This window comes from Penicillium odoratum, assembly GCF_028828045.1.
Source record: "Penicillium odoratum strain IBT 22623 chromosome Unknown utg000002l_segment0_segment0, whole genome shotgun sequence".
Classification (NCBI taxonomy): domain Eukaryota; kingdom Fungi; phylum Ascomycota; class Eurotiomycetes; order Eurotiales; family Aspergillaceae; genus Penicillium; species Penicillium odoratum.
In genome coordinates this window covers 419,190-443,850 of record NW_026643144.1, presented here as the reverse complement: position 1 = coordinate 443,850, position 24,661 = coordinate 419,190, and the positions used below count along the sequence as shown (strand labels likewise).

The 24,661-nt window shown below is 46.0% G+C and overlaps 8 protein-coding genes across 8 annotated transcripts; 3 read left to right on the top strand and 5 right to left on the bottom strand.

Moving 5' to 3' along the window:
* Window positions 1-344: 344 nt before the first annotated feature.
* Window positions 345-2,034, top strand: N7520_002213 (P-loop containing nucleoside triphosphate hydrolase protein; the record flags this gene model as incomplete). The annotated part of the gene is made up of 3 exons (XM_057136148.1): window positions 345-402; window positions 1,201-1,356; window positions 1,421-2,034. The coding sequence occupies 3 exons, from the start codon at window positions 345-347 to the stop codon at window positions 2,032-2,034; spliced, it is 828 nt and encodes a 275-aa protein (XP_056998834.1).
* Window positions 2,035-5,763: 3,729 nt separating this feature from the next.
* Window positions 5,764-6,345, bottom strand: N7520_002212 (interferon alpha-inducible IFI6/IFI27 family protein; the record flags this gene model as incomplete). Its single annotated transcript, XM_057136147.1, has 3 exons — window positions 5,764-5,948; window positions 6,015-6,110; window positions 6,165-6,345. 3 exons carry the CDS (start codon window positions 6,343-6,345, stop codon window positions 5,764-5,766), a joined length of 462 nt encoding a protein of 153 aa, XP_056998833.1.
* A 1,769-nt stretch (window positions 6,346-8,114) lies between these two features.
* N7520_002211 (C6 zinc finger protein) lies at window positions 8,115-9,203 on the bottom strand (the record flags this gene model as incomplete). The annotated part of the gene is made up of 1 exon (XM_057136146.1): window positions 8,115-9,203. The coding sequence occupies one exon, from the start codon at window positions 9,201-9,203 to the stop codon at window positions 8,115-8,117; it is 1,089 nt and encodes a 362-aa protein (XP_056998832.1).
* Window positions 9,204-11,536: 2,333 nt separating this feature from the next.
* N7520_002210 (F-box protein) lies at window positions 11,537-13,150 on the top strand (the record flags this gene model as incomplete). Its single annotated transcript, XM_057136145.1, has 1 exon — window positions 11,537-13,150. One exon carries the CDS (start codon window positions 11,537-11,539, stop codon window positions 13,148-13,150), a length of 1,614 nt encoding a protein of 537 aa, XP_056998831.1.
* Window positions 13,151-16,903: 3,753 nt separating this feature from the next.
* On the bottom strand, window positions 16,904-17,493 carry N7520_002209 (GFA family protein; the record flags this gene model as incomplete). Its single annotated transcript, XM_057136144.1, has 2 exons — window positions 16,904-17,317; window positions 17,371-17,493. 2 exons carry the CDS (start codon window positions 17,491-17,493, stop codon window positions 16,904-16,906), a joined length of 537 nt encoding a protein of 178 aa, XP_056998830.1.
* An 825-nt stretch (window positions 17,494-18,318) lies between these two features.
* N7520_002208 (NmrA-like family protein) lies at window positions 18,319-19,272 on the bottom strand (the record flags this gene model as incomplete). Its single annotated transcript, XM_057136143.1, has 1 exon — window positions 18,319-19,272. One exon carries the CDS (start codon window positions 19,270-19,272, stop codon window positions 18,319-18,321), a length of 954 nt encoding a protein of 317 aa, XP_056998829.1.
* A 381-nt stretch (window positions 19,273-19,653) lies between these two features.
* N7520_002207 (uncharacterized protein) lies at window positions 19,654-20,962 on the top strand (the record flags this gene model as incomplete). The annotated part of the gene is made up of 3 exons (XM_057136142.1): window positions 19,654-19,829; window positions 19,883-20,348; window positions 20,402-20,962. The coding sequence occupies 3 exons, from the start codon at window positions 19,654-19,656 to the stop codon at window positions 20,960-20,962; spliced, it is 1,203 nt and encodes a 400-aa protein (XP_056998828.1).
* A 141-nt stretch (window positions 20,963-21,103) lies between these two features.
* N7520_002206 (extracellular guanyl-specific ribonuclease RntA) lies at window positions 21,104-21,536 on the bottom strand (the record flags this gene model as incomplete). Its single annotated transcript, XM_057136141.1, has 2 exons — window positions 21,104-21,475; window positions 21,522-21,536. 2 exons carry the CDS (start codon window positions 21,534-21,536, stop codon window positions 21,104-21,106), a joined length of 387 nt encoding a protein of 128 aa, XP_056998827.1.
* Window positions 21,537-24,661: the final 3,125 nt, after the last annotated feature.

Here is a 24,661-nt window from a genome sequence, read left to right as displayed (position 1 = left end):
AACTAGCTATTCAGTGACTTCCCATATTTTGTGAGTTGTGAGGTATCGGTTTTCAGTCGCTTTGTGGGCACAAGAGGTCGCAGGGTCCCACCGCACGTTTGTCCAGCGACTTGAAGTATGTTGTATCTTTAACATGTGTTAAATCTCGAAGTAGTCACTCTAAAGACAATGTCATTTCGTTCCAGGGAGCCCTTGTCCTAGGAGGTACTCTCTACGAACTAGTTACTGGTGAGACCCCATACAGTGAATCTTCTGAGCCCAACCCTGACGGTCCAGATACCATATCCTAGGACGAGATGAGGTAGACCATGAGCTTGAAGACACTGAAGATACCTGGTTGAATTATGCTTGCAGTTGGAGTTATTTGCAGATCCCAAGATGCCGAGCTTTTCAGGGGAAACGGTATGATGAAATGATAGTCAGTCGCGATTCAGCTAAGCATCAGTGCAGTGGTCGTGCGACTTAGGATTCTCACCCTGGTTCATCCACATTTCTCAGATCATTTTGATGACTGGACAATACATTAGCAACGTTTTTATTGAAGCACGGCAAAAAGTCTACATTTTGACTTGCAAAAAAAAACAAAAACATACAACAGTCAGGATTCGCATGTGGTCACCCACCATACTACTAACTAACCGGCGTGTGGCTTAAGTACGGCTGAGCGGACGGGAAGCCCTGTTCTCCACACCCTATGGTCGTATGTATTGAATCACCCATCGAGGTGATCTATAGAATACTGTTGCACAGTGTAATACCCTGGACGTCGCTTTGCGGTCGCATGACGAACCGGGAGTTTTGGAGCCTCATGTTCAGGTATCAATGGTGGAGACCAGCTGATTGGTTGTTTTCTATCGTCCCAAATGGGATGAGGCTTGTGTAACTTCGGCTTAGCCTTCAGGGAGAATATGATCATTTCACCCTGACTCTCCTTTTCTTGTGTATCTGTAGGATCTTTTCTTAAGTCCTCTATAACGTGCCCTCGACGCCCGATACTGAACATGCCATATGGTGCCCCTGGGGTCGGAAAAACTACCACAGCAGGTTAGTGAACACTCCACGGAGCCTGGCCGTGCCCGGACCGCTAACCGTTGAGGAGTTGTTTGAAAAGCCGCTCTTTCAGATCACAGGCGGTACGAATGCCCCTCGATGCTCAATTGATCGTTCTGGGCATTGACTCATTTTGAAAATTGGATGCAGGTGATCTAGGAAGTAATGCGGAACACGTTGAGAACGCACTGGAAACCAATTTTGCCCTGGCTAATCGATGGGGATGTATTCTTCTGCTCGACGAGGCTGACGTCTTCTTGGCTAAGCGATCTCCTCAAGACTTTGTCCGAAATGGATTGGTGTCAGGTAAGGGAGGCCAAGTAACGGTCATGGAGGTCTTGTTACACTCGTGCTGATCCTCGGTGTCTAGTATTCCTACGTGTGCTCGAATATTACGCAGGAATTTTCTTCCTCACTACCAATCGCATTGGGGACTTTGATGAGGCATTTAGCTCTCGCATTCATATCAGTCTACACTATCCACAGTTGAAACTCCCTACTACTGAAGAGATCCTGCAGCTCAATATCCGTTTAATCAGGGAGCGTTTCCGACAAAAGAATCGACTGCTCTCCATTGATGAGGAAGGTATTCTAGCCTATGCTAGAAGATACTGGACAAAGCACAAGAAAATGAGATGGAACGGACGGCAGATTCGGAACGCCTGCCAGACCGCTCTGGCACTTGCCGAGTTTGATGCTGGCGGAGGAAACCACGAAAAAAATCTCGATCCAAATGCAGAGGTCAAACTAACAGTCAGCCATCTTAAAACGGTAGCCCGTGCCTATCGAGAGTTTATGTGGTATTTGAACAAATTGTACAAGACGGATCAAGATCGTCTGGCGCATCAAAAGGGACTTCGAGCTCGGGAGCTGGATGGGAAGGCGATGGATACTACGGACGAAGAAATTGGCCCGGGTGATAGCGATGACGCTTGCGAAGGAGAATCCCATCCCTTGCCACAACAGCCAAGCACGCTATCTTAGCCTCTCAACCTTAGCCGCAACGGTAGCACATAAATCATCCAAGTAGCTCATGAGAATGCTCTATTATATGCATCATTCGTGATTTCCCGTTGTTTTGACATTTGAAGAGCAGACACTGCGTGAGCAGTCTTTGTCAATCCTGCATGTATAATTAAACGGACTTGAACGCTGAACTTCTTAATGTGCAAGAGTTTGTGTAAGCAAGGAGAATATTAGCGGGGAACAGGAAACTTTCTCAAAAAGCCACTATTTTAATATCAGAGCATGCCAAATCTAAATGAGAGGGTTGACATTCATTAACTACATCTTTGCTGAGTATATCAAGTTGTCTCAAGAGAATCACCAGACGCTAGCCATACTGCAACCACGGGACACAACGAGAATCAGTTGAGTGGTGCTGAAGATCAATATGAATTTGACAATTGTGTGCGCCAGACCTGTTAACCCGGTTTGTACGATTGATCAATTACCAAACTTTACGTATACCTTTGAACTTCGACGATCGAAAATCATAGGCCATCTTGAACAGAGTGAGTTATTCACATCTTCATATTTTTATATATACTACGAAAGCACTTGTATAAAGAAAAGTCCGATATCTTTTGGACCCATCAAATCTTCTCATCATTCACAAAGAGCTTCCATAAGGGTGTATCTCATCAAGTGTAGACAATTCAGATGTTTAATTTTTCTTAACACACCTTATACTATAAAAAAGTAAGCTACTGCAGAGAAGCAGTCATATTATTCAAAGCTCGTAAATTTCCTTATCAAGGGAGCGGTATTTGAGAGGGGGATTTGGAAAAGATCATCGTACGCTCGAGAGCAAAGGTCCTTCGCAGTAACTGATTGAAAACCCCAAAGCTGGAATTCGGGGGCACGACTATATCTGAAAAGCACCCCTGGCGGTGAATTGTCCTGCCTTTGGGGAGGGCCTTGTTTTCTGGGTGGAATAGACGTAATTTTCGGCGAAGGATTGAATTGATGGAAGGCAGGCTATGACTCGGTTGCTCGTCTGTAAAACCTAGGCTTACCCGTCTCGACTTAACAAGCTCATATCCGCCCTTGAATTCATGGGTACCTTTACCAAGCCATATGGAGGCTCGTCGGATTTGACAGCCACGTGAGACATTGTCTCCAGGGTCTTTTGGGCCGCTGAATTAGAACTAATTACTCGCACTGCTGTGAAGGAGTGGCTTTTAACATATAGAAGAAACTCAAGAAAGTCGTAGCCGCCTACAGAATAACGTCTTGCCTAACAGGAACCGACTGCGGACGACTTGAATTTAAACCTTTAATATGCATAGTTCCATGACATGATTTGCGAAGTCAGAAATGAGATATTCATTCATTTGATGATCAGCACTCCTTTGGTCACTCTTAAGCTGTACTTCTGCCACCCGGTTTTCGAGGGGCGCGCGGATCGAGTCCGTAGGGAGCCTTGGGTCACTGTACCGATTCCGGCGACTTTTTGGCTCAGAGAAGAGTATGAACAGATCGCTTCAAAAATCGAGACTGATTATTAGCCGAATCGGCAAATAATAATGCCATGTCGCACACGAAATTTTTACAAAGACGGATTCCTCAGATCTGATCATTTTTTCTTTTGTGGATTTCAGCATCCGCTATATCTATTGATCTAATGCACGATAAAGTGCCGCGTCTTGGAACAGTGAAGTGCGGTACTCGTGATGGGATGAAAATTATTCACGTATCAGGAATTGTCTGCTGTGGGTCTAGAACGACTCTCTGAACAAACCACGCAAACGATGCAGCTGACCGAGGGATCTTGATCTATGAGTTTTGTTTACCCCGTCGATTGATTTTTTGGATTCCGGGGTACCGCCCCGATATGGAAAGGTTGGCTTTTGTTTGAAATGACTTTGTCATGGAATTTCCTTGGGAACATCGTGAGAAATTCGATCGGGAACCTTGGAAAGAGTGGTGCGTGAGATCTCAGTCCTGGATGTTAAGCTTTTCGGGTCTTTGCGGCAATCGTGCTGGATCCATGGGTACGCTCTTTATTGCCTCCCGAATTTCGCAGATCAATCTCATTTGATTGATCGCTTGCTTCACTTCTGTCCTAGAGTAGCCATTTGAGTGGGGACTTGGGCTTCCTTAATGTGTATGTTAAGAGCAATAGAATCTGATAAGGCAAAAATCCAAATTTTGCAAAGAAAAACATGGTATGTTATTCATCAAATGCGTTTGGGAATGGATAAGTGATCAGGGTTTATTTCTGATCGGTTGGAAGATTTAACCATACTTGTGATCTCTTGAGTACGCCGCGGCTGAATCTTCCGACCCATGGTATCATAGGCATCGCGCCACGTCTTACCGCAACATCTTGAGTAGCATTGACGTCCGAAATATATACTACGAGTCCCAATCTTATTGTTTGAATGGTAAAGAACCCTATTAGCAGTTTGTAGAAATATACCCATAAAGAATGCCGATTGTTAGAGGGGGAAAATCATATGAAGAAATGCGTTGAACCTAAGATACCTTCCCAAAGGGGGTCGCTTGTCGTAAGGCGATATGTGGCATGAAATCGGTGCTGACTGAATAGTCACCACAACCATTGGTTTTTGCATCAAGTGATGTCTTCGAGGACTTCCAGGTCGGGGTAGGCGGCAAATCATTCTGATGGAGAGAACTCGTCTCCGACGGAGCACAGCCCACAAACAAACTGTGTATCAGCTGCAAGGTGAATAAGGGATGCCAGACCTTTACCTTTATCTGCACACCTAGCGATTGTTAGGACGATCTTCAATCTCCAATGGGGCCAGTGACATGGCCCAAGCAAGAGATCGATCGCGTAGCGATGCAAAGGCTTTGAGAGTGTGCAAAACCCGTGCTGTAGGTGTGCACACGATGTCCCGCAGACTTGACACATCGCGCACGATTTAACAAGTGACCCTTCAAGATACATCAGTATGCTTCGTATGATAAAAGTACACACGCACGATCTCTCATCTTCAACTATGTCGAGCCATCCGCACGCGCACACCGTGGCCAGCAGACTGCTGAAAAGACGCACAGGTATCGCGCTGGGTTCGATTCGGCCAGCGAGCCTGCGATTTACGGTCCACCTAGCGGGTGCTAGACTGCGATAGTATGCAGCATATTTTCGCATTTATCCAGACTGCCCGACTATATCGTGGTACGTGATCAGAACCAACGGCAACGGCATTCGGTAGAAATACCATTGATTGCCGACGGCCGACCCTCATGCGACATATCTGCCGCGGTGGCATGGATTTCTAGTTGATATACCGCGGCAGACTACAGGTGTAGTCTTCTATTACTGCGCTGGTGTATAAGCCGACTGTCAGAGATTAGCAAGTAGATTAGAGAACAAGTTCTAATGGCTACTAACTGGTAATGGCTCCCAATCAATGATGGCCTATGAGACCATTTAATATTACCCGGTGCGCTCGTCTGAAGCAGCTCAATGTGTACAGATCGGGTCAATCGGAGCATCTGTAATTTCAGCACAGTATCAAACTGGCCCAAGCTGACAAAGGACATTTCCGCCGCAGGTAGAACCACTTGAATTGTCAAACTCAAATATATCACGCAAATGGGGGTACAAATGGCCAATCAAGCCTTGGATCCTGCAAAAAAGCAAAAGCCCATGCAGGGTTTTTTTCATATACTTCTTGTTCCATCCCAGCAAAAAAATGCAGTCGCCATACACCATGCACAAGTACTGATTCACAGCCCCCGTCATGGCAGTCCATATCCGACTTTCCAAACAATCACAGCAACTACAGTTGCGAGAGTGCCCGCAAGTATCACAATCGAGGGCATGAATACACCGATCATCGCCATACTAGTCAATGTAGCAAAGATACCTCCTGCTGGAGTAAATCCACCATACATATAAGATTGAAAACCGGCCGCTAGGGAACCTATCTAACGCGTCAGCTTACAGGGGCCGTCGCTACTCTAACGAGCGACACGCGGATATGACAAACCTGGAACAATCCCAGCAGGCCCAAATCCAAGGCACAATATAATCGTAATGACAATGAAGAAGGTGATGCACCAAGCGTTGATCACCGCGACAACATCTTCGACAGACCGTTAATATAATGGCTCTGAAGCAGAGAATTGAATTTCCTCACCGGGACGTGAAAGCCACTCTGAGGCTTTTATCAACCATGAATCGCCTGGCCAGGTCTTAGAGAAGGCTTTCACGCTGGACAAGACCAGAGAATGATCTGTCACATATCGATAGAATCCCGCCCCAAAATTCTCAGCACGCGTAAAGTTCAAGCCTGCTATTATCAAGCTGAGAGACGCCATTTGCGATGCAATAGGTAGAAGACTGGAAATCTGGAAGCAAAATAAAACACCGAGGATATTGATGCCAAGTTCTACCCAAAGCTGCGAGTTCGAACGGGGTAGGGCGAATATATATTGAAAGTCGAATGCACCGTGCTCATGCGTGGGTTCCGCTTAACATCGATGGGATGCGAAGGATGACGGCTATTATTAGGCATTGATGGCGCGTACTGCCTAGCGGTTCGACAGGGAGAGTATGATTTAGCAGTTTTCAAGAGATGAATGTTGGCTTTATTCGCTCGTGGTCGCTTTTCTGCCCCCACAGTCGCAGCGCTAAAAACAGAGCTAATCCACGGATGCCACGAGGCCACTGCTTTGAGCTCACTCCTGCAGATGTGGACGGCCTTGGATAACCAACCATTTTCGTATGGCCTCACTGCCGGCAGCATATGAGAAGTCAGGTTTAAAGGACAGCGGTGTCATGCAGGGAAGCTTCTTGGGCTGATTATGCAGTATTGTACAATAATGTACTGCAAATTGCTGATAATTGCTCTATAATTTCTGCATTCCAATGCCCAGAGGTAAAGTAACTGTAATGGGTAAAACGTGTTTCGAAAGAGGGTTTGATTTGTTTGTTACATATACGCGTTTGCGGAGACGGGATCTCTGTGAGGGCCAGACGAGTCTCCCATACAGACAGCCCTATCATTCTCATGCAGAAAATCATTAATTAAGTTACCGAACTAGAAAATCACTTCGAAAAGTCAATCACAAGAAAGGTCGCAAGGTGATACATATGTTGTACTGGAACGAAAATACCGGTGGCATTGCCGGCAATTGCCGTTCGTTCAGCCTTGCGGGAGGCGGGAGGCTCAGCCACTTGTCCCAAATATATTTCGACAGACAGCGGCAACGCGACAAGGCTGATTCGTTGAGACGACGCGCAATCGAAGAATAAGCAGAGTAATGACGCAATTTTCAAAATCCATAATATTTGCAGCCAATATGGGATGGCCGCGTTCAATGAGGTTGTCTACAGTGGGTTGTACGAAATTATGTCCGGGCGCGACCGTGACTGGCGTAAGTGAGGTGCGCTGAGCCTACAGTCAGCCGCAGCCATATCGCGCAAGTAACCCGACGACCTCAGCCCCACCTGTTTCATGCGCTGGCATGCTGCGCCAGCGACCAACTACTCAATTACTATCAACAAACACAAGCCAAATGCTACCAGAGCGGGTCCTCTTACTCCGGTGTCTCGTACAATAAAAGCGCACACGGCTCCATTGTCCGGCATATGCAGAATCCCTTTCGCTCGACACCTGGCCAGGTATAGAGTAGAAGACGCCCCGCCCGTGACGGTGTAAATGCAGAGACCGAGGCCCAGATCTCCCAGGGGAAAAGCGCATATGCTAAGCAGGAAAACTCTACTTACACGCAGGGCATCTCATCGGCTGCCCCTAGCGGAGGTGCCGAAACCCCGACTACTGGTGTGGCTGGTGCTGGCACCCTCATTGAATCTCAAAAGACAGTTTCTCGGTGGGGGCGGTGGTCGGGGCGGGTGTTCGGGAGCTAAAGTGAAGCACGATGGACTGAAAAAGTCTAGCAAGACCAAGGGAAGACCGAAGATTCTTGGCCAGGTACGATCTTTCATAAGAAATATACTTGATCACATTCACTACCGCAATAGTGATGCATAAGAGTAACTACAAGTTTCGAGGACTTTGCTAGGTACAACCTTGGAAAGAAAATCAAACAAATAGCGTATCAATATTCGGTGTTTGAAGGAGAAGCTATAAGGGAATCACCCCTCGGACTTCTTCGGAAACATCCAACACCACAAGAGCCCATGGACAGAGATATTGGATCTTGCTGACCCATGCAGTACGTGTGAGCGCACTCTTCTTCTTTGGGAGCATCGTTTCCTGATCAATCGACTGAGCCCATTCGGATCCAAGTACCATATCATGCTCCTGCTCGATTCGTCGCTGAGAGTTTTCATAAATCACCCGAAAGTCCCAGAACGTATCAGGCGTGAAGCACTTCTCCATGAACAAAGCCAGCGCTGAAAGCCGAAGATTCAAGTCCTTGCATTTCGTGAAGAGAAAATGCAAAAGTGGTGGGACTCCGATCTCGAAAGTGCTTTTAGGTGCACCCATAGCCATCAACTCCCGCAGGAGCTCCAATTCCCGCCGGAACATGTCGGTACAGTCATCGTACCCTTGATCACCATATAAGGATCCATGGCACCATATTTTGCAAATGAGCCATCGGGCCTCAAGCATATGGAATGCAGCCCTTTCAAGTATGGGTAGATCTTGGGATACCAAGCCGGAGACAGCGAGAAACCAGTTATCCAGTTCGTGGTTCAATTCATACTGTGCGGGTAGGATGATAGACTCTTCGCATTGCTTGTTCACAAAATAGACCACTTCCATGGACCGGTAAACGAGCCAGTCAAGTTCCTCTTGCGCTTGAAGAAGCGACCAGAATGGCTGCGTGATATGTGGACACCCATCCTTTTCTAGCAACAAGAGACCCGAAGGACTGGTGAATAGGACAAACATGTGCATCTGGCGAAAGATTCCTTTGATCTGAGCATTGGGAGTGTATGAATCCAAAATGCGTTTCCCATATCTGTAGTGAAGAAGTGCCTGTTCATGATTCCCGCATAGAATATCAATGGACATGAAAATAACACAGGCGATAACGACCGTGTCAAGATTTCCTTGTCGCAGCAAAGCAATCTGGCGCATGGCCGAATTATAACGACCGATAGAAAACTTCTTCTCCGCCTCAGTCTGTGTATCCTCTCTAAATTTCTGGTAAAGAGAAGCAAGCGCCACGGCCGCGTCTCTCAAGCCCGGTTCCTGGTGTACCATCTGAGGAACCGTATAAGTCCAGAAAGAATGCGGCAACGGGCCCTCGAGTACAGGTGCTAGAAAGAGGCGGAAAAAATCCAGAAATTGGGAATCAGCGGCCCCAGCTCCTGGAATGGAGGATGGTTGGATTGTTTGAGTTTGGCGCTGCACTGCTTTAGACACCCAGGTAGTGTAACCATCGCAATTTCGGCCTGTGGATGTACATCTTTTGCAATTCGGATGTGTTTCGTCACATTTGATTCTGCGGATTCTAGGTCAAGATTAGCTTGAATAACCTTCAATATCGAGTCCCGAGAACTCGGTAAGGTTGCGGGGTCGCTCACTTGCAGGTGGTGCACCCAGTATGGGTCCTACGAATACCCTTGCGAACCATCGGATCCTGATATTGCTATATTCTAGGTGTTGTTCTGTTTGAACAGCTCAATGACTTTGATTTGAATTTTGTCAGACAAAATCACCTGGACTTGGGATTGCGAGAGAGAAAAAAGGTTCAAATAGGAGTGCCTGAAGCGTAAGGGTTTAGCTTGTGTGATCTGTGATCTGCAAGTATACGGATTTGGGCTTGAACTAATTCGCCGTGGACCTATCAACTACGCTACTGATCAAAGGAGACTGTGTAACACAAGAGCAGATCCGTCGAATAGCGGTGTGTCTCTCTTCGCGCAACAAATACGTTCAAATCGTTCAATGTTTTTCTTTTTCATTTTGCATATTCACTAGTGGGGGGACATTCTGCTACATGCAGAAGGACCACTAGGCAGGAGCCTTTTTAAACCCAGCTCAGCTCCACTGAGAAAGGGGCTCATGGATGCACTCTTTGAAGGTATTTTTCAATATGTGACAAGGAGTATAATCATATCATAAAATGTGTTCATTTCGCTTAGTCAGGAATAAGGATAAGTTCGAGTTATGAATGAAAAGTTTCTTGCCTCTGTTCCAGCATTATAAACACTGATTCATTATCTATAGGGGGAAATTATAAACATCCTAATGCATCTTGGCCCCAGATCTATGTAAGCCGGAGTGGGTGTTTTACGAGCCGTAGAAGCTCCCGTGGAACTGATTATGCCCTTCAACACAAAAGCCATCCTTGACTTGTTACACCCTCAATTTTGCACCTTGGATTCCCCGCATATTTACACGACGTTTTTGCATAATACTGAACAACACTAGCCTTCATTATATGCGACGCGGACTTTCTTTCAAACAATCACGGATAGGCGTGGATGTCTCATGGAAGGCCGCGACCCTAAGTATACCCGACTTTTATATTCGAGTAGGCTTTATTTTCCTATTGAGCGAGACTTCATTTTGAATTTTGTTTTATTTTGTCCTACTGCGTTGATGGTTGACGAGTCCAAAGCCACCTAATATGGTGATACCACATTGAGCGATATTCCCATTTTTACCACAAGTACCACGGCACTGGTCTAACTTCATAAAGTGAGGCCTGAATCCGCTTTGATGCTCCATGAAATCCTGCACATGGTGAGCAGGTGGGATGGGTACGGAGAAGATGCGGCAAATGGAGCAAATCCAATTGTGTAAAATAGTTTTGACTACCACTTAATCATCCCCCTGTTTTCTTACGTTCGGCCTTGCATGAACTTTGATCCTCCCATCACAGACGATATTGTTGATGGCGATAATACCTTGCGCAAACGCTCTATCATCTACTACCACGATGAAGAAATATTCCTACCAAAATACCGAGAATCATGTCTATTTTGCTTTGTCTTGGTGGTACTATTATTCCAGAACGGATTGGCAAGGCACGAGACCGGTCACCTTCTATGCTGGATTCCTTGAAGAATGCACAGGTTTCTAGATGGAGCCTAGATACGGACTCGGGTGATGATGATATAAGCAAAACTGACAATTGGGGTATTGGCGCTTCAATCACCTGTCAAATGGTTGGTGGGTATAAAATTATAGGTCATCCTTCTTGCTGCTAGCGAATAATCAATCAGAAGTTAGAATGATATTTCCAGTTACCACTATCATAAATCAAAATGTGGATATGGATGGACTATTGGAAATCGGCTTTAACATTAGTTTCTTTTTCTCGCTTGATTAAGTGCGGGCAGTACAAAGTGGGGGCTGTCTGCTAGTGTACTAGTACATCCGGACTCCCCCGACGCGACTAAACTACCCCTCTGCCGTAGTTGGCTGGAGGAATTCCCAGTACTTAAGTTCTGCATCGGCACTTCCTGCATCGGAACTCTGCATGAATTCCGCCCCTCTGCCAACCTCATTTCATTCTCATTCAACATCATTCATTCAAGGTTACCAATGGTGCATAACTTTGTGTGGCTCAAATAAACCTGCGCAAGATGTCAATCACAAGCTTGCCTTTAGAGTTGTTGAACTTTATTTGTGAGTATCTTGAGCCTCAGGATTGGGGCGCGCTCAGGATAACTTGCCGCCATATACACGGCAACACACTCGAAGCCTATACAACGCGATACTTCAAAAGAATATCGCTTCTTCTCACTCGTGAAGGCCTTGACCGCCTGGAGCATATTGCAAGCAGTAAAACTCTTCGTGGCTCGGTCGAAGAAATCTGGATCATCCCGAACTTATTCGAAAGCGGAATCCGGTTGGACAAGGCAAAGTTTACAAACATGGAAAATAGGAACCATCAGTTGAGATGGGGAGGTATTTCAACAATGGCAAAATCGGATGAAACTCAAGCTGAGCTTTTGGCTTTTGTTGTCTATAAAGCTATAATGAAAGAACAACAAGCCATTCTCGATTCCTGGGGTTTCTTTGGTACCCTTGAAAAATGCCTACCGCGCCTCGAAAACGCTGTTACCTTTGGAGTACGGTTTCACGCAACACATTTCCTTCTCAATACAGCCAAGCATTCTGACTTGACCTGCCTGGGCTTACGTGAATTGAAGAGCCAGTTCAATTACAGTGTGTACAAGACGTTTCCAATGATTCAGAGAGTGCCGTACATGCTATATGATTTGCCATTCTCACAACTGCTGAATGCCATAATCAAATCCAATCGAAAGGTCCAAGCCCTCCAGACATGCGGCCATGCCTTTCGCGCCTTTCGCAGCGATCGCCTTTGCGGTATGAATTTGAAATCTTTTCAACTGCCAGAGTCAGAGTATCAATTACTGCTTCCACTCTTGAAGGATCTGACGACTCTACATATGTGCATTCGCCTTAAAGAGTACGAACAAGAATCATTCGATGAAAAGACATTTAAACGTCTTCTTAATGTTCTGGTCACAGTTGCACCGACACTTAAAACCCTGACCTTTGCCCAATGGAGTCCCATAGAAGAATTGTCTCCTCTCTACTTTAAAAATCTCTCTCAAAGAATTCAGTTTTCCCAACTAGAGGAACTTGATCTTCATTCGATCGAGGTGACGGTGAATAGCCTAGAAGAGTTTCTACGGACCGCAGCCCCAACCTTGAAACGACTGAGTCTGGAGTTGGTCAGTATAGTTGATGGGATAACATCAGCACCAGATCTAGGACCTATTACCGAAAACAGTGGCAGTTGGGTCTCTGCATTATCTGCTGAAGTCAAAAATGACATGCAGGGGCTCTGGAAGCGCGTTTTTGAATCATGGGCACAACATCTCAAGCTACAATACGTCCAACTTTGCAACCTTGGTTACCGGGGAAGATATATCAAGTTGAGAGATCACTTGTATACGCAACGCGGGCAGCTGGATGCACAGCCTTCTCCTGGCCCGAACTCGAAGCCGGATGCACAGCCTTCTGTCTTGAATCCCTTAAGCATCTCTTTTGATGCCGAGAGGGCGAGTATACCTTTCGAAAAGTGGATCACGCAGCTTGAGATAGAGATGTGGCATCGGACATTCTTTGGAGATTCCACGCTCCCAGGGACCCGCGACATCAACGTGCGCCAACCAGGCCGTGAATTTAGTGGGCAGGTGACTTACGCATGCAGTTTTGGAAGGTGAAATGGCATCGGACAACCTTTGGAGGTCCTGAGCTCCCAGGAGCCAGCGACATCTATGTGCACCAACCAGGCTGGGATTTTAGTAGGCATGTGACTTACGCATGCATCGTCAACCCGAGAAGAGCTTAGAATCGTGTGCTTATATAGGTGGGTCATTTTAAAGTCGTCTACTGTTGAGGCCACCTTCTTGTCTCGCAAGCTTTATCACCAGGAATGTACAGGGTGTAATGGGCCAGTAGCAGTGAATCACTAAGCAGAAATTGTGTATATTTACTGATTTATTAGCGCCCACGCGCAGGGATAAGCAACTGAGACTATCTTCTCTTCTCCAAGTCACTCCTTGAACTCCTTCTTGTCTCTAACTGCCCCTAGTGACGGACTTGAACGAACTTGGTCCCTACTTCGCAGATAGACCACTTCCTCGAGCGTTCCCTTCGTTAACAAGAAGTCTTAATCAAGTAGCCAATCGTTCTGGATAAGCATAGGTGTCTAGGTGGGTGGGATCCAGGCTTGCACGGCGAAAGTCGCCATCACGGCGAACAACCAAATTACTCGTAGTACTTGTTTCTCACCACTCGGATGTTCTTCCTTCATGCAAACTTGTAATGGTCTCTATGTCAATGCAGAGAGATGCCATATGTTGTGCCAGGGTCGATATCAGTTCAACAAGGCTTCGTGGGGGACGGGGCACCGGGGAAGCCATAAGATCAGCCATAAGATCAGCCATAAGATCAGCCATAAGATCAGCCATAAGCTCAGCCATAGTAATGATGAGATACAGCTGTTTTTGGTATCAGTCCGGTGAAACTTGGTGCGTGGGGGCATGCGGAGGTAAATTCTACGTTTACTTCGCCATCTCGATTCGGGATCCAGCCACACCCTCTCTCATCCTACCCTGCATTGCATGCTATTTTTCTCAATATGATACAACACGGGTCCATTTTTCATATTGCAGAAACTGCACTATATATGTTCAATGATAGTGGTCTCCAGTACATACGACCATAGGGTGTGGAGAACAGGGCTTCCCGTCCGCTCAGCCGTACTTAAGCCACACGCCGGTTAGTTAGTAGTATGGTGGGTGACCACATGCGAATCCTGACTGTTGTATGTTTTTATTTTTTCTTCTTTACTTTATATACGTCGGTCCGCTTCGCTGCTCAGCCCTTCACGCGAGTGGCTTCGAACCCACTTTTTTGCACCGGAATACCTTACACGCCCCTAAAATAACGGCATCTATAGGTCTTCAAGGTGAAAGTTTAACCATGACTATGTTGGATTAATCGCAGCACTATACACCAGCCGGTGCCACGTTTACTATTGATTGGAAATGGAGTATACAATTAATGATCCGAAGGGAGATGTCTGGGTATGAGGGCTTTAATGTGGTCAGAGTCAGAACATCACTGGGCTGAGGACCCTTGAGGAATCTAGACCGAAGACTTTAGAAATAGCCAAACAATCTCGCTAAAATTTTCAGGTCTATAGAACGACTCGAATCCATGATTGTAGCTGAATGATCTTAGTTGATATGGTAAGTGAATTTTGCTGCCTTACCGGTATGACATCAACATTCGTTCCATACAACCTCCTTATAACTCCACCATCCAAGGTTCTACATCAATGAAACAGCATAATACTTTATTTATTCTTCTTTTGAGCTAGCCTTCAAGCACAATTCGGTACATGAGCTGGTCCCCAATATCTCGCCTACGGCCATGCTTAGACTACATACTTCTACGGTCTGTTGGCCCAACACACAAACCCTTTTCTCCCGACAGCATACTCTATATAACTAGTCTTTCTTTTGGGAAACGATTTTCTCGCTTGTTGATCACTCCACAACTCTCGGTTTAGGTATAGAATGCCGATATTGTCAGACTTGAAACATGCAGTGGTCGAACGTGCCTCTGAAGCCTGGTAACATCGTGTTCTCAGTATCATTACCGGAAGATTGTAAGACCCTGTAGCCGGCCTAGCGGAGGTAAGTTCGTCTTTAAGCAAGCTTTAAGCCCCATTTGACGTGCTTCAAGGTTGTATGTCCCTTACACTCTCTTTTCTGCCTTCAATATCAAGTACTAGCGTTCTATCTTGTCCCATTTATCACGTTTCTATCATCATGCGCACTTGATTCTTCTTTCTATTGGCCCTGGTCACGGTATCATTAATCAATACTTTGAGTATGGAGAAGAGAGACAACCGGCGTGTTTCACGGTGCCAATTGTACCCGATACTCTTTTTGCGTCATATTTCAATTGATTCTGAATGACAGGACGGTGGGGGGTGCGGGGGAATAGGGGCTGTGGGCACATGTCTGGGAGTTGTGTCCAATCATAATTTATGAACGCATTGACCATGCGGGCTGATACACCCAGGAAACTGCGTCTCAGCCTCCATCCCAGCGTTCATCTCAGCCTACAAAAGAGATTTCGTGTCTGATGTTCTGGAAATATGCGGAGTTACATCGGGTTCTATGAAGATGGGGAACTTCAACTCAGCTGGGAGTTGCAGTACGTCGAAGATATCTTAGTCTGTCTATTACAATCAATACCATGGATTTAGTCGGGTATCTCAAGTGGTTGATCTTTAGATATAGAGATTTATCATACATCTTACTGACCCAGGCATTCACCGATGCCGGTACAAATAACACTCCGGCTTTCATTTTTGGGCCCAGAGGGATGACTACGGCAGTGTTAGCTATGAATTAGGCGTTAACACACTCTCTCTTCAGCGGTATTAAAAAGGCCAGATACTGAAAAGCTCTTTCCACTTTCCCAACAGTCAAAGGATCCAAACTGGCGAAGGCGATTCGTAGCAATGTGGATGGCATTTCAATCAAAGGAACTTCCTTGGAATCTAAGCTTTTTCCTGTGGATGCTGTCTTCGACAATCGGCCTGATATGATTTACGTACCAAGTCTTTGGCGCAGTCCTGAATGCTCAAATTGGCAAGATCTTCTCGCAGATTAATGGGGACAGGTCAATTTCTGCTGCGGTGCAGTGAGCATGAACTCGACCATAGATTTCAAACTCGAGAAATTGGAACTCCAATTTTTCCTCAGCTGGTTCATTAGCGAAGAAAAACATAAGGTAATGGATGTTCGTGATTTCATTGCAACGTATTTTTTTCACAAGCCTTGAGAATGTCGACATCGAATCCGAGCGAGGCTTGGTTTTTGGTTCCGATTCCATCAGTAGGGTTTATGCAGTCTTTGATCTTGAAAAATATGATACCTTGTTCGCACCGATCAATAGGAAACATGGTCCGGGCGACGTTGTCGTTAAATTAGGCAACAATAGCAAATTTAGGCCAAGATGGTACATCTAAGATGAACACGGCTGGTACGCGCATGCTAAAAGACATGGGGATGAGCGGTTTGGTGGCAGGTGCCGCTGTAATTATCCTGATATTCTCAGTTTGAGACTTTTACTACTAGGTACTAATTGTTAATCTCTTTACTTTTCCCTTTTATGCATCATGCCAATTGAACTATGAGACCCAATCAGGGATTACCAATCCAGATTATACCTTCTGCTCTCTCTAGGAACCTTAAGTTCGACACGAACCTCGATCAATAGCCAAGTAACTTCCCATTCCATCTATGGCAGCCTGCATATCTATCCTCCACAACATCAATTATCAGAAATGAGGCAAAGAGGAATGATCCCAAATGATGCGAGCACAAGTGAATAATTGATGGAGGAATCATATCTGAACGCCGTTATTCGTTCGTAATTTGCCGTGAATAATACTATACATGCAGGCCATCTTCCACAAATTGGGTCGTCCCTTCCGTAGGAGCCTTCCAGGCAACGCGATCCTTGGTAAACTGCTCCATTGTGGGTCTCAGTTTCGTCTCGTGTAGCGAGAAATCATCCACACTTCCAACACGCAGAATACTCATTCCCGGGAACGCTGCTCCGACTCGATACATAAGGGAGCCGCAGGTCGAACAGAAGTAGTTAGTCATGCTGTTATCTTTGCCCGGTGTCTTGAAGAACACAGTACGCGATTGGCTGTATGTCTTCAAGTTCTCCTGCCCACGAAGATGTTTCAGGTGCGTGTCATAGACTGTGAAGTTCGTGGCGTGCATGGATGCTGTGAGCTTGTGACAATCAGAGCAATTACAAATGAAGGAACCGACGAAGCCAGGTCCATGGGTTGGCTGGGAGATGAGAAGTGGTTAGTATTGTATAGCGCGAAAAGAATGGCACTTACGAATGATAATTGCACTGCTCCACAAAAGCATGTAGCTGTCGCTTCATCCTCGGTGGACCAGCCATCGTCGGCACCACCCGCGAGGGGGAAATATGGTTTTGACTTGTCGATGGTGGATGCCATGCCTTCGTCACTAGTGGGGTCTGTTGGATGGCTTGAAAGACAAAGCTTTTCGAATTTGGAAAAGATGATCAATCTGCGGCTGCATGGCAAGCTTTATACGCGAGGATAATGATTTGTCATTTTCCCGTGTTTGTTGCACCCTCGTGCAGAGAGGGTCTGGGCCACGGTACTATGCGGTAGTATGCGTCATTGTCAGCCGCCACCATTTCTGATTGATCCCCGCGCTCCAAAATAAGAAGCTATAGATGATAAGAAACAAAACTCAAAAATGCAGAGTAACTTTGCGGAACATCTGGATGGTAAATGATTGGATTCTATAAGAAGTGCACAGGTAGATCTAAGAGATTAACTCTCCCTGAGGCACCATACCCAAAACGGGCAACTCTGTTCTACGCGATCGACCTCATCACCTTCGCTTAGTCCCTGTTTCTAATCTTTATGATCTGTCCATTTGTAAGCGACAGGAAATAGATTGGTTGGAAACTTGATTATGCATGTCGGGACAATTGATAAGCCATTTCCCCGCTTCAACGATACGAGGATAATAAAGATCGCGATTTGTTTGCCACAAAGAGCACAACAGATTCGTAATCATCCTAAATTACTAATATTATTTATGACGCGATCAGGAATGCGGCATAGAGTCCCGGATCGTAGGCTGCATGGTCGATTGTCTTGAACGAAGAGTGAAAAATATTGCCTTGCAGTTGGAATTATAAAGTATTGCTTTGCAGTTAGGTTTCTATGTTGGGCTTCCACTGCATCCCCCCTCTATCCTAGGGCCCTCTGCGATTGGTCCCAAACCTGCAGGTGGAAATGTTTCGGTTAATGCTCAAGCAAGGTTTTGAACATGTCTGCAGGTGTACGCTTTGGCGCAGCGAGCGCCAGTACCTCTTTGCTTGTCGTAGAAGCCGAGCACTTGCCTTCCCACGCCGTCACCGCGGCATGTTTGATCGAAAAAATAACATTCTTCGACTGGGTCGCCGCGTACTTGAACTCATAAAGCGAGTCGATGAATGACAGGTCTTTATAGACAACCTCCTCGACTGCCGTACCAATATACTGCTCGACTATCTCCACAATCTGCTTTCCGGTGATATCTTCAAGACCATTCAGCACGTATTTGGCCTTGTTGTGTGAACTGGGGTCTTCTTGGGACAAGAGGTGAGCTGCAAAGACACCGATATCATGAGGATCGATAATGCCAATGGGAGCGTCTTTTGATGCCATCAATCGAAGGGTGTCCTGCTCTCCAGTTTTGCGGTAGTGCTTGATGAATTCCGCAGCGCTGGAAAGATAGAGTGGTGTGAAGATGTTCGGCTGGAGGGATGTCCATTGCAAAGGGGCAAATTCGGGTGAGCTGAGAAGAGCCTCGATAGCCCAATGCGTGCGAGGATAATAGGCCTTGCAATCCGGTCGGACATTGGCAGCCGTGGTGGAAATTCGCACGACATATTCAACACCGGCGTTGAGGGCGGCAACGTGGAATGTAGATTCTTCAGCGAACTGAGTCGGTTCATTGTGGGCTGCAATAAATGCTCTGACTACATGGTTTTCACGTAGCCATTCGGAGGTGATTTCAACCCAGTTCTTCTCTATCACTTCGACTCTCGGCAATTTGGCAAGCTTTTGCGCCTCTGGACTCTGCGCAGAACGAGTGAGAGCAATAACCCGGTGCTGGTATAGGATTTTGTTTGATTGGAGAAGCTTGGGTAGTGTTTCGGCAACGCTTCGGCCAGTGTTACCGGTAGCACCGACGATGAGGATAGATGGAACCATTCTTGGAGAGGGACAATTGTTGTAGTATGTGCGATCTTGCGAAAGACAGGGGATCTTTTCTCAAATTTATATTTACGCCACGGCTTGCGGTTTCCAGTGGGGAATGATTGAAAATCATAGTTAATTACTAAAAAAAAAGAATGGGGTTAGTAAGAGTCGCTGCATCACTAAATCTGCCCCCGGCATCCCACCGGACAGTATGAAGATGTGGTAGGGTTGGTGGGACGCCGGTGGGTGCCGGTGGGTGCCGGTGGGTAGTGGAATGCCGCTTAAGTAATATGACGCACAATATTATCTTTAGCTCACGTCTCATTTTTGCTATGCGTGTGTTCTTTTGTTAAAAGCTTCTCTCCAGATCATCAGATCTGGAATTTCCACTAGATGGGAACGACACTCAATGTAACTGACCCCAAGAATCCTAGCGGCGCGTTTAGATGTCAGTTCGCCAACTGCAACGCCAGTTACAGACGCAAGCAGCACTTGAATCGACACGAAACAAAACACACGCAGCAGGATAGCTTGCCTTGCTCAACTTGTAGTCGAACTTTCAAACGAAGGTGACTATGCTGAATCTACTCATTCTTGTGCATACCTGACTATTTTGAGCAAGTGACACACTTAAACGACATGTTCGACGAGACCACAAAATAATCGAGCCTCTTAAGCGTGCATTGCGGGCCTGCAAAAACTGTCATGCAACAAAGTCTAGATGCGAAGGAGGCGCACCGTGTGATTGGTGCTTGCATCGCAACATTGAATGCTCCCTCTATGATCATTCTAGTTCGGTAGAAAGGCAAGGTCCAGAACATCCAGCAGATAGTGCATCTAGTCCAAGGCACGAAGAGCTGGATATGGCTCCTTCAGAGAAGCGGGCTGAGTATATCAGGCATTATTTCGAAAACTTCCACTCGCATTGGTCATTTATCCACAAAGGATCCTTCGATCTGCGCCATGAAACGCCCTTACTTGTTCAATCGATGGTTGTAATAGGTATGTGGGTTAGTGGAGATCAGTATGCCAAGTTGGCAGCAGTGGAACTTCACGATATACTCGACCTGGCCATTCGAGATCAAAGGGTTCGTGAAAATCCCTCGAAAAATAAAAGTGTCTTACTAACGTATAAGCATAGGATAAGTGGGATGGCTCGGAAACAGATGAAGCGTGCAGTGCCTACTTCTGGCCCATGCCAACCTTCCAGGCTATCCTGCTGCATATAATATTCTCAAGTATGCTCAAAGAACACACGCTTGATTTGGACCTCAAATTCTCCCTTTCAATCGCAGATTTCGAATTACTCCAGGCGCTTATTCGAACCTGTCGGAGACTAGGCATGTTTGAATACCCGAACATACTTTCTAGGTATAAAGACGCCACACTTACTTCATTTATATGGGTTGGTATTGAGGAAATTAAGAGATTTAATATAGCCCTGTACAAAGTTTGTGCAAGATCAAGCAGCAGCGTACAAGACGGAGATACGAAGGATTATGGCGATGGTCTGGAAAAGCCTTTCCTGGCGGCGCATGAACTTCAATTTCCGCTGCCAAGCAGCAGCGCTTTATGGAATGCAGCCGGAAAGGCTGAATGGATGATTCATGGAAAGGGGATAGAGCCGGTTTCTTTAGACGATTACTGTGAAGAAAGCTGGATCTCGAACTTCGCAAAGGTATTAGAGTTTCTTGATCCTTGACTATCGCCTGATTTCATGTATAGATCAAACAGTTCCTATGATGTGCATGTGTATCTACTACGGGTGAATGCAAGACTAGCAATCAGGCCAGAGATGTAATAACTTCATTCCGATGCACTCATACCCGTCCAAGCTGAAGATTCAAGTACAAGCAACAAAATCATCGTCCGAGGCCCCAGTATGAGTAATAACACCCGCAAGTTCATCATCACCATTAAAGATTACACGATCCGCACCCGGTGATCCACCAGTATACACCTTTCCAGAGCTCAAGATGGGAAACTCATAGTACGGGGCAGAAACAGAGAAGTCGAAGCCCTCATAATCGTGGTAAACATGAGGGTAGTCGTCATCAGTCTCGCTGGCGGCTTCAAGCTTGTAGCCTGCGGCCTGGGCGGCGCTGACAGCGCTGCTGGTGTAGCAGACTGTACCGCAGGTGTAGGCACATGCGCGAGTGAATTTCTCGAGGGGAATGGCTAGGGTGCCTGTCATGAAGACTGTGAGGGCGAGGATCTGACTTGTTAGCTTGTAATTCGTTTCTATGGTGTGCGTTGCATACCTTAGCGTATTGCATGTTGGCGAGAATGGAACAAGGCTGAGATTGGGGATTTATTTGAGTGTGATTGATGTCAATTGTTCTGGATGTTTAGAGGTTTAAATAAAGAACTATGGCGGGTGAGTTGCTATCGCGATACTCATACATAATCTCGCCCACCCCTCGCAATTGACCAATGTTACATCTGTTCATCGTCAGCAGTGTAGTTTCATTGGCAGATACATGCAGGTTCAAAAGTACTCCAGAGGAATTGGCAAGCTATACCGCAAGTGGAATGTGGACCGATCTGCATATTATATCCTGAGTGGGTGCAAGGGAGGTGCATGGACGTTTTGATTGGTATACCGGACACCGTGAAAGATCAACTGGTACTCGCCTTATCCGAGGCTGATCGACAGGGTTTGGTGCCGGGTAGTGGGGTCTTGGCTGATACGGATCCTGCAGGATACTGTCGAGCCAATCGGGGGTGAAGCTTGGGGGCACGGTGAGCTTTAGCGATGTGGGGTTGAAGAAGTGACACTCGAGGTCTATTGGAGATTTAACACGCCGATGTGATTATGGACTTGCCAAGCAGATGAAGTTGGTTTATTCACATCGGTTCTCCGACGGAATCCGGGCCGCTCTCTGACCTGTGCATATGGACATTGTTGATTTGGAGATATTTTCACCTGAAAAAAGCGTTCAATTCAATGCTTCTCAGAGTATAGCGATATTCTATCATGCATCTGTAGCTGTCTATCCTATAACAATTGCGTTAAGCTTCCCCCACCATTCCTGGTCTTGGTTAACGTCGTCTTCTTCATCCACAAATTCTCTCCGGCCGGTCCAGATATCCATATCCTCTATTCGAACCCACCTGGTCTTGTTCCACACTTTGTAGACAACAAAGAAAAAGACAAAAACGGGCAATAGAATGTAGTTGATCACAAAGTCCGAATATGATGATCCAGCCCCATCGTGGTGCCGAAGTAGTCCAATACTCGATAACCAACGATATTGAGTTGTATTCGTTCGCGAGGACCTAAAAGTGATGTTAACAAATTTCAATCTTCGGTACGATTCCATCGCTCACAGTGACCCATAAATATAAATATGTCCAACACAATGCAAATGCCAGGGCATCGTCGATGAACCGCTCGGCGTACTCAATGAAAGATCCAGTCACGGGAAAAACAGTCGCCTTCTCACCAAGAGATTGCCTGCACATGTCAGAGATAGCTCAAGTCCAAAACGGAGTTACTGAAATCACGAAGAAAACGATAACTCCAACCAAGAAAAAGCTGATCAGCGAACCTGCCGGTCCACCTTCATGCAATGCATTTCCCGAGCTCACCAGCAATCCCGGTCCAATATTGCCTAGCAAGATGGTCAGCGCGAACAACTCAAGCTATCAGAAGTACAACTTACCCCCAATAGCAATCATCTGCAAATGCCGCGGTTTCAACTGCCGTTTCAACGGCGCCGCAAATGGATCCGTAATAGTCTCTTCATCGCGCACCGACTCCTCACAAGAATTAACACTCTAAGCATCCTCACCGGTAGCGACAGGCGCACGAGAAGCTATAGCATCGAAATCACCCTTGCCAGTCATAAACAAATCTACTTATCTATATTTCAAAATTGGATTACCAGCAACTTTCAGCTTCCGGGAGATTTTCAAAAAGAGTGTAACTTTTCTGCACGAAACTGCGGGAGACTGCGAGCTTGAGAAGGAAAATTTCGGGTCGTTCATTTGTTACAGATGTCGTGATGACCCCGGGTGATCGGCGGATTAGTGTAGATCGTGGGGCATTAGGTTGACGAGCCACTCATGCGCGAGTGGGAGGATTGGAATTTTCCTTCTTTGGTGTTGATTTTGGTGGCGTGGTGTGTTTCTTCGTCTGTGCCTTTTAGAATTTCTGAGGTTGGGGTCTGATGAAGGGAATGTGGACATAAGATCTGGACTGAGTGTTATGGATCAGGTTGGAGGTTTGGCGATTTGGGGAAGCACGCCACCAAGCCACTGGCTGAGTTGATACGCCTAAGAGGACAGTAACAATTCTCATTCAACTTCGTGAAACAATGGCTTCCAAGTCAATTGAACTTGTGATTGTTGGTTAGTCATTGGAATGTGGGGCGTCGATTGAGGTCATTTAGAACACACTGAACTTGGGCACTCAGACTCTAGACTGGGCTAAAATCATGAACCTGTGGATTCAGACAGCCCGAATTTTGTCATCATGCTGCCCATTGTCAATCATAATATGATAAATCAAAATTGGCTAGGAGGTTTTGTTGCAAGCTTCATCATGTCACAGGGGCCAGAACCGGGTAATAGAGCTGGAGGAGACTTCCTGTAATGATGCTGAAGATGAAAAATAAACAAAAGAAAGTTGAAACGAAAGAGACAAGCAGTTTGGTGGAGGGACAGCATGGGGATAGGAGCTGGAATCGGGAGTAAACAGGAAGAATAGTAGGGAAATATTAAGGATAAGAATAAGAATAAGAAAGATGAGAATGAACGCAAATACAAATACGAACGAGTGAGACAGAGTAGAAGTCAAGAGGGAAGTTGGAGGGAAGAAGAACGAAGTCAGAAACGAGACTTTTACTGTAGTTCTAGTCCAAAACATTGAACGACACTCACTAAGCGACATGATAATCACGATTTTTTGAGACATCTACAAATCGATGTCCTTGGGATTTTACCAACCTTTGACTTACAAGCTCGATTCCCTGCCGACGACTTTCCAGCATGACAATCTGGAATCTTCCCTTCCCAGATTCTTTCTCATCTGGCTTGGACTTTAGCTCAAAATAAGCGTTTCAGGTCGTGGAATGGCCAAACAGTCCCCTAATCAATATCTACAGGTACATTCATGTGCTTACCGACCTCGTCCTCAAAATCACTTTCTCAATCTCCAGTTTTTACCCCAAGGAATGAGTGCCTCGACGAATTTTCCCTTAAACCCAAAGCTGTCTGCAGGATCTGTGTCAGAGCATTTCTGTCTCTTTTTGGATCCACCGAAAGTTACGAAACAATCAACGGCCTATTGGGTCCTAGATTGAAACAAGATAGACATGATTTTATCGAAAAGACCGCGGAGGTTGCCCCAATATATTTTTAAATGGCCTTTCGACGTTGATTATTTCAGTCGGGGTAT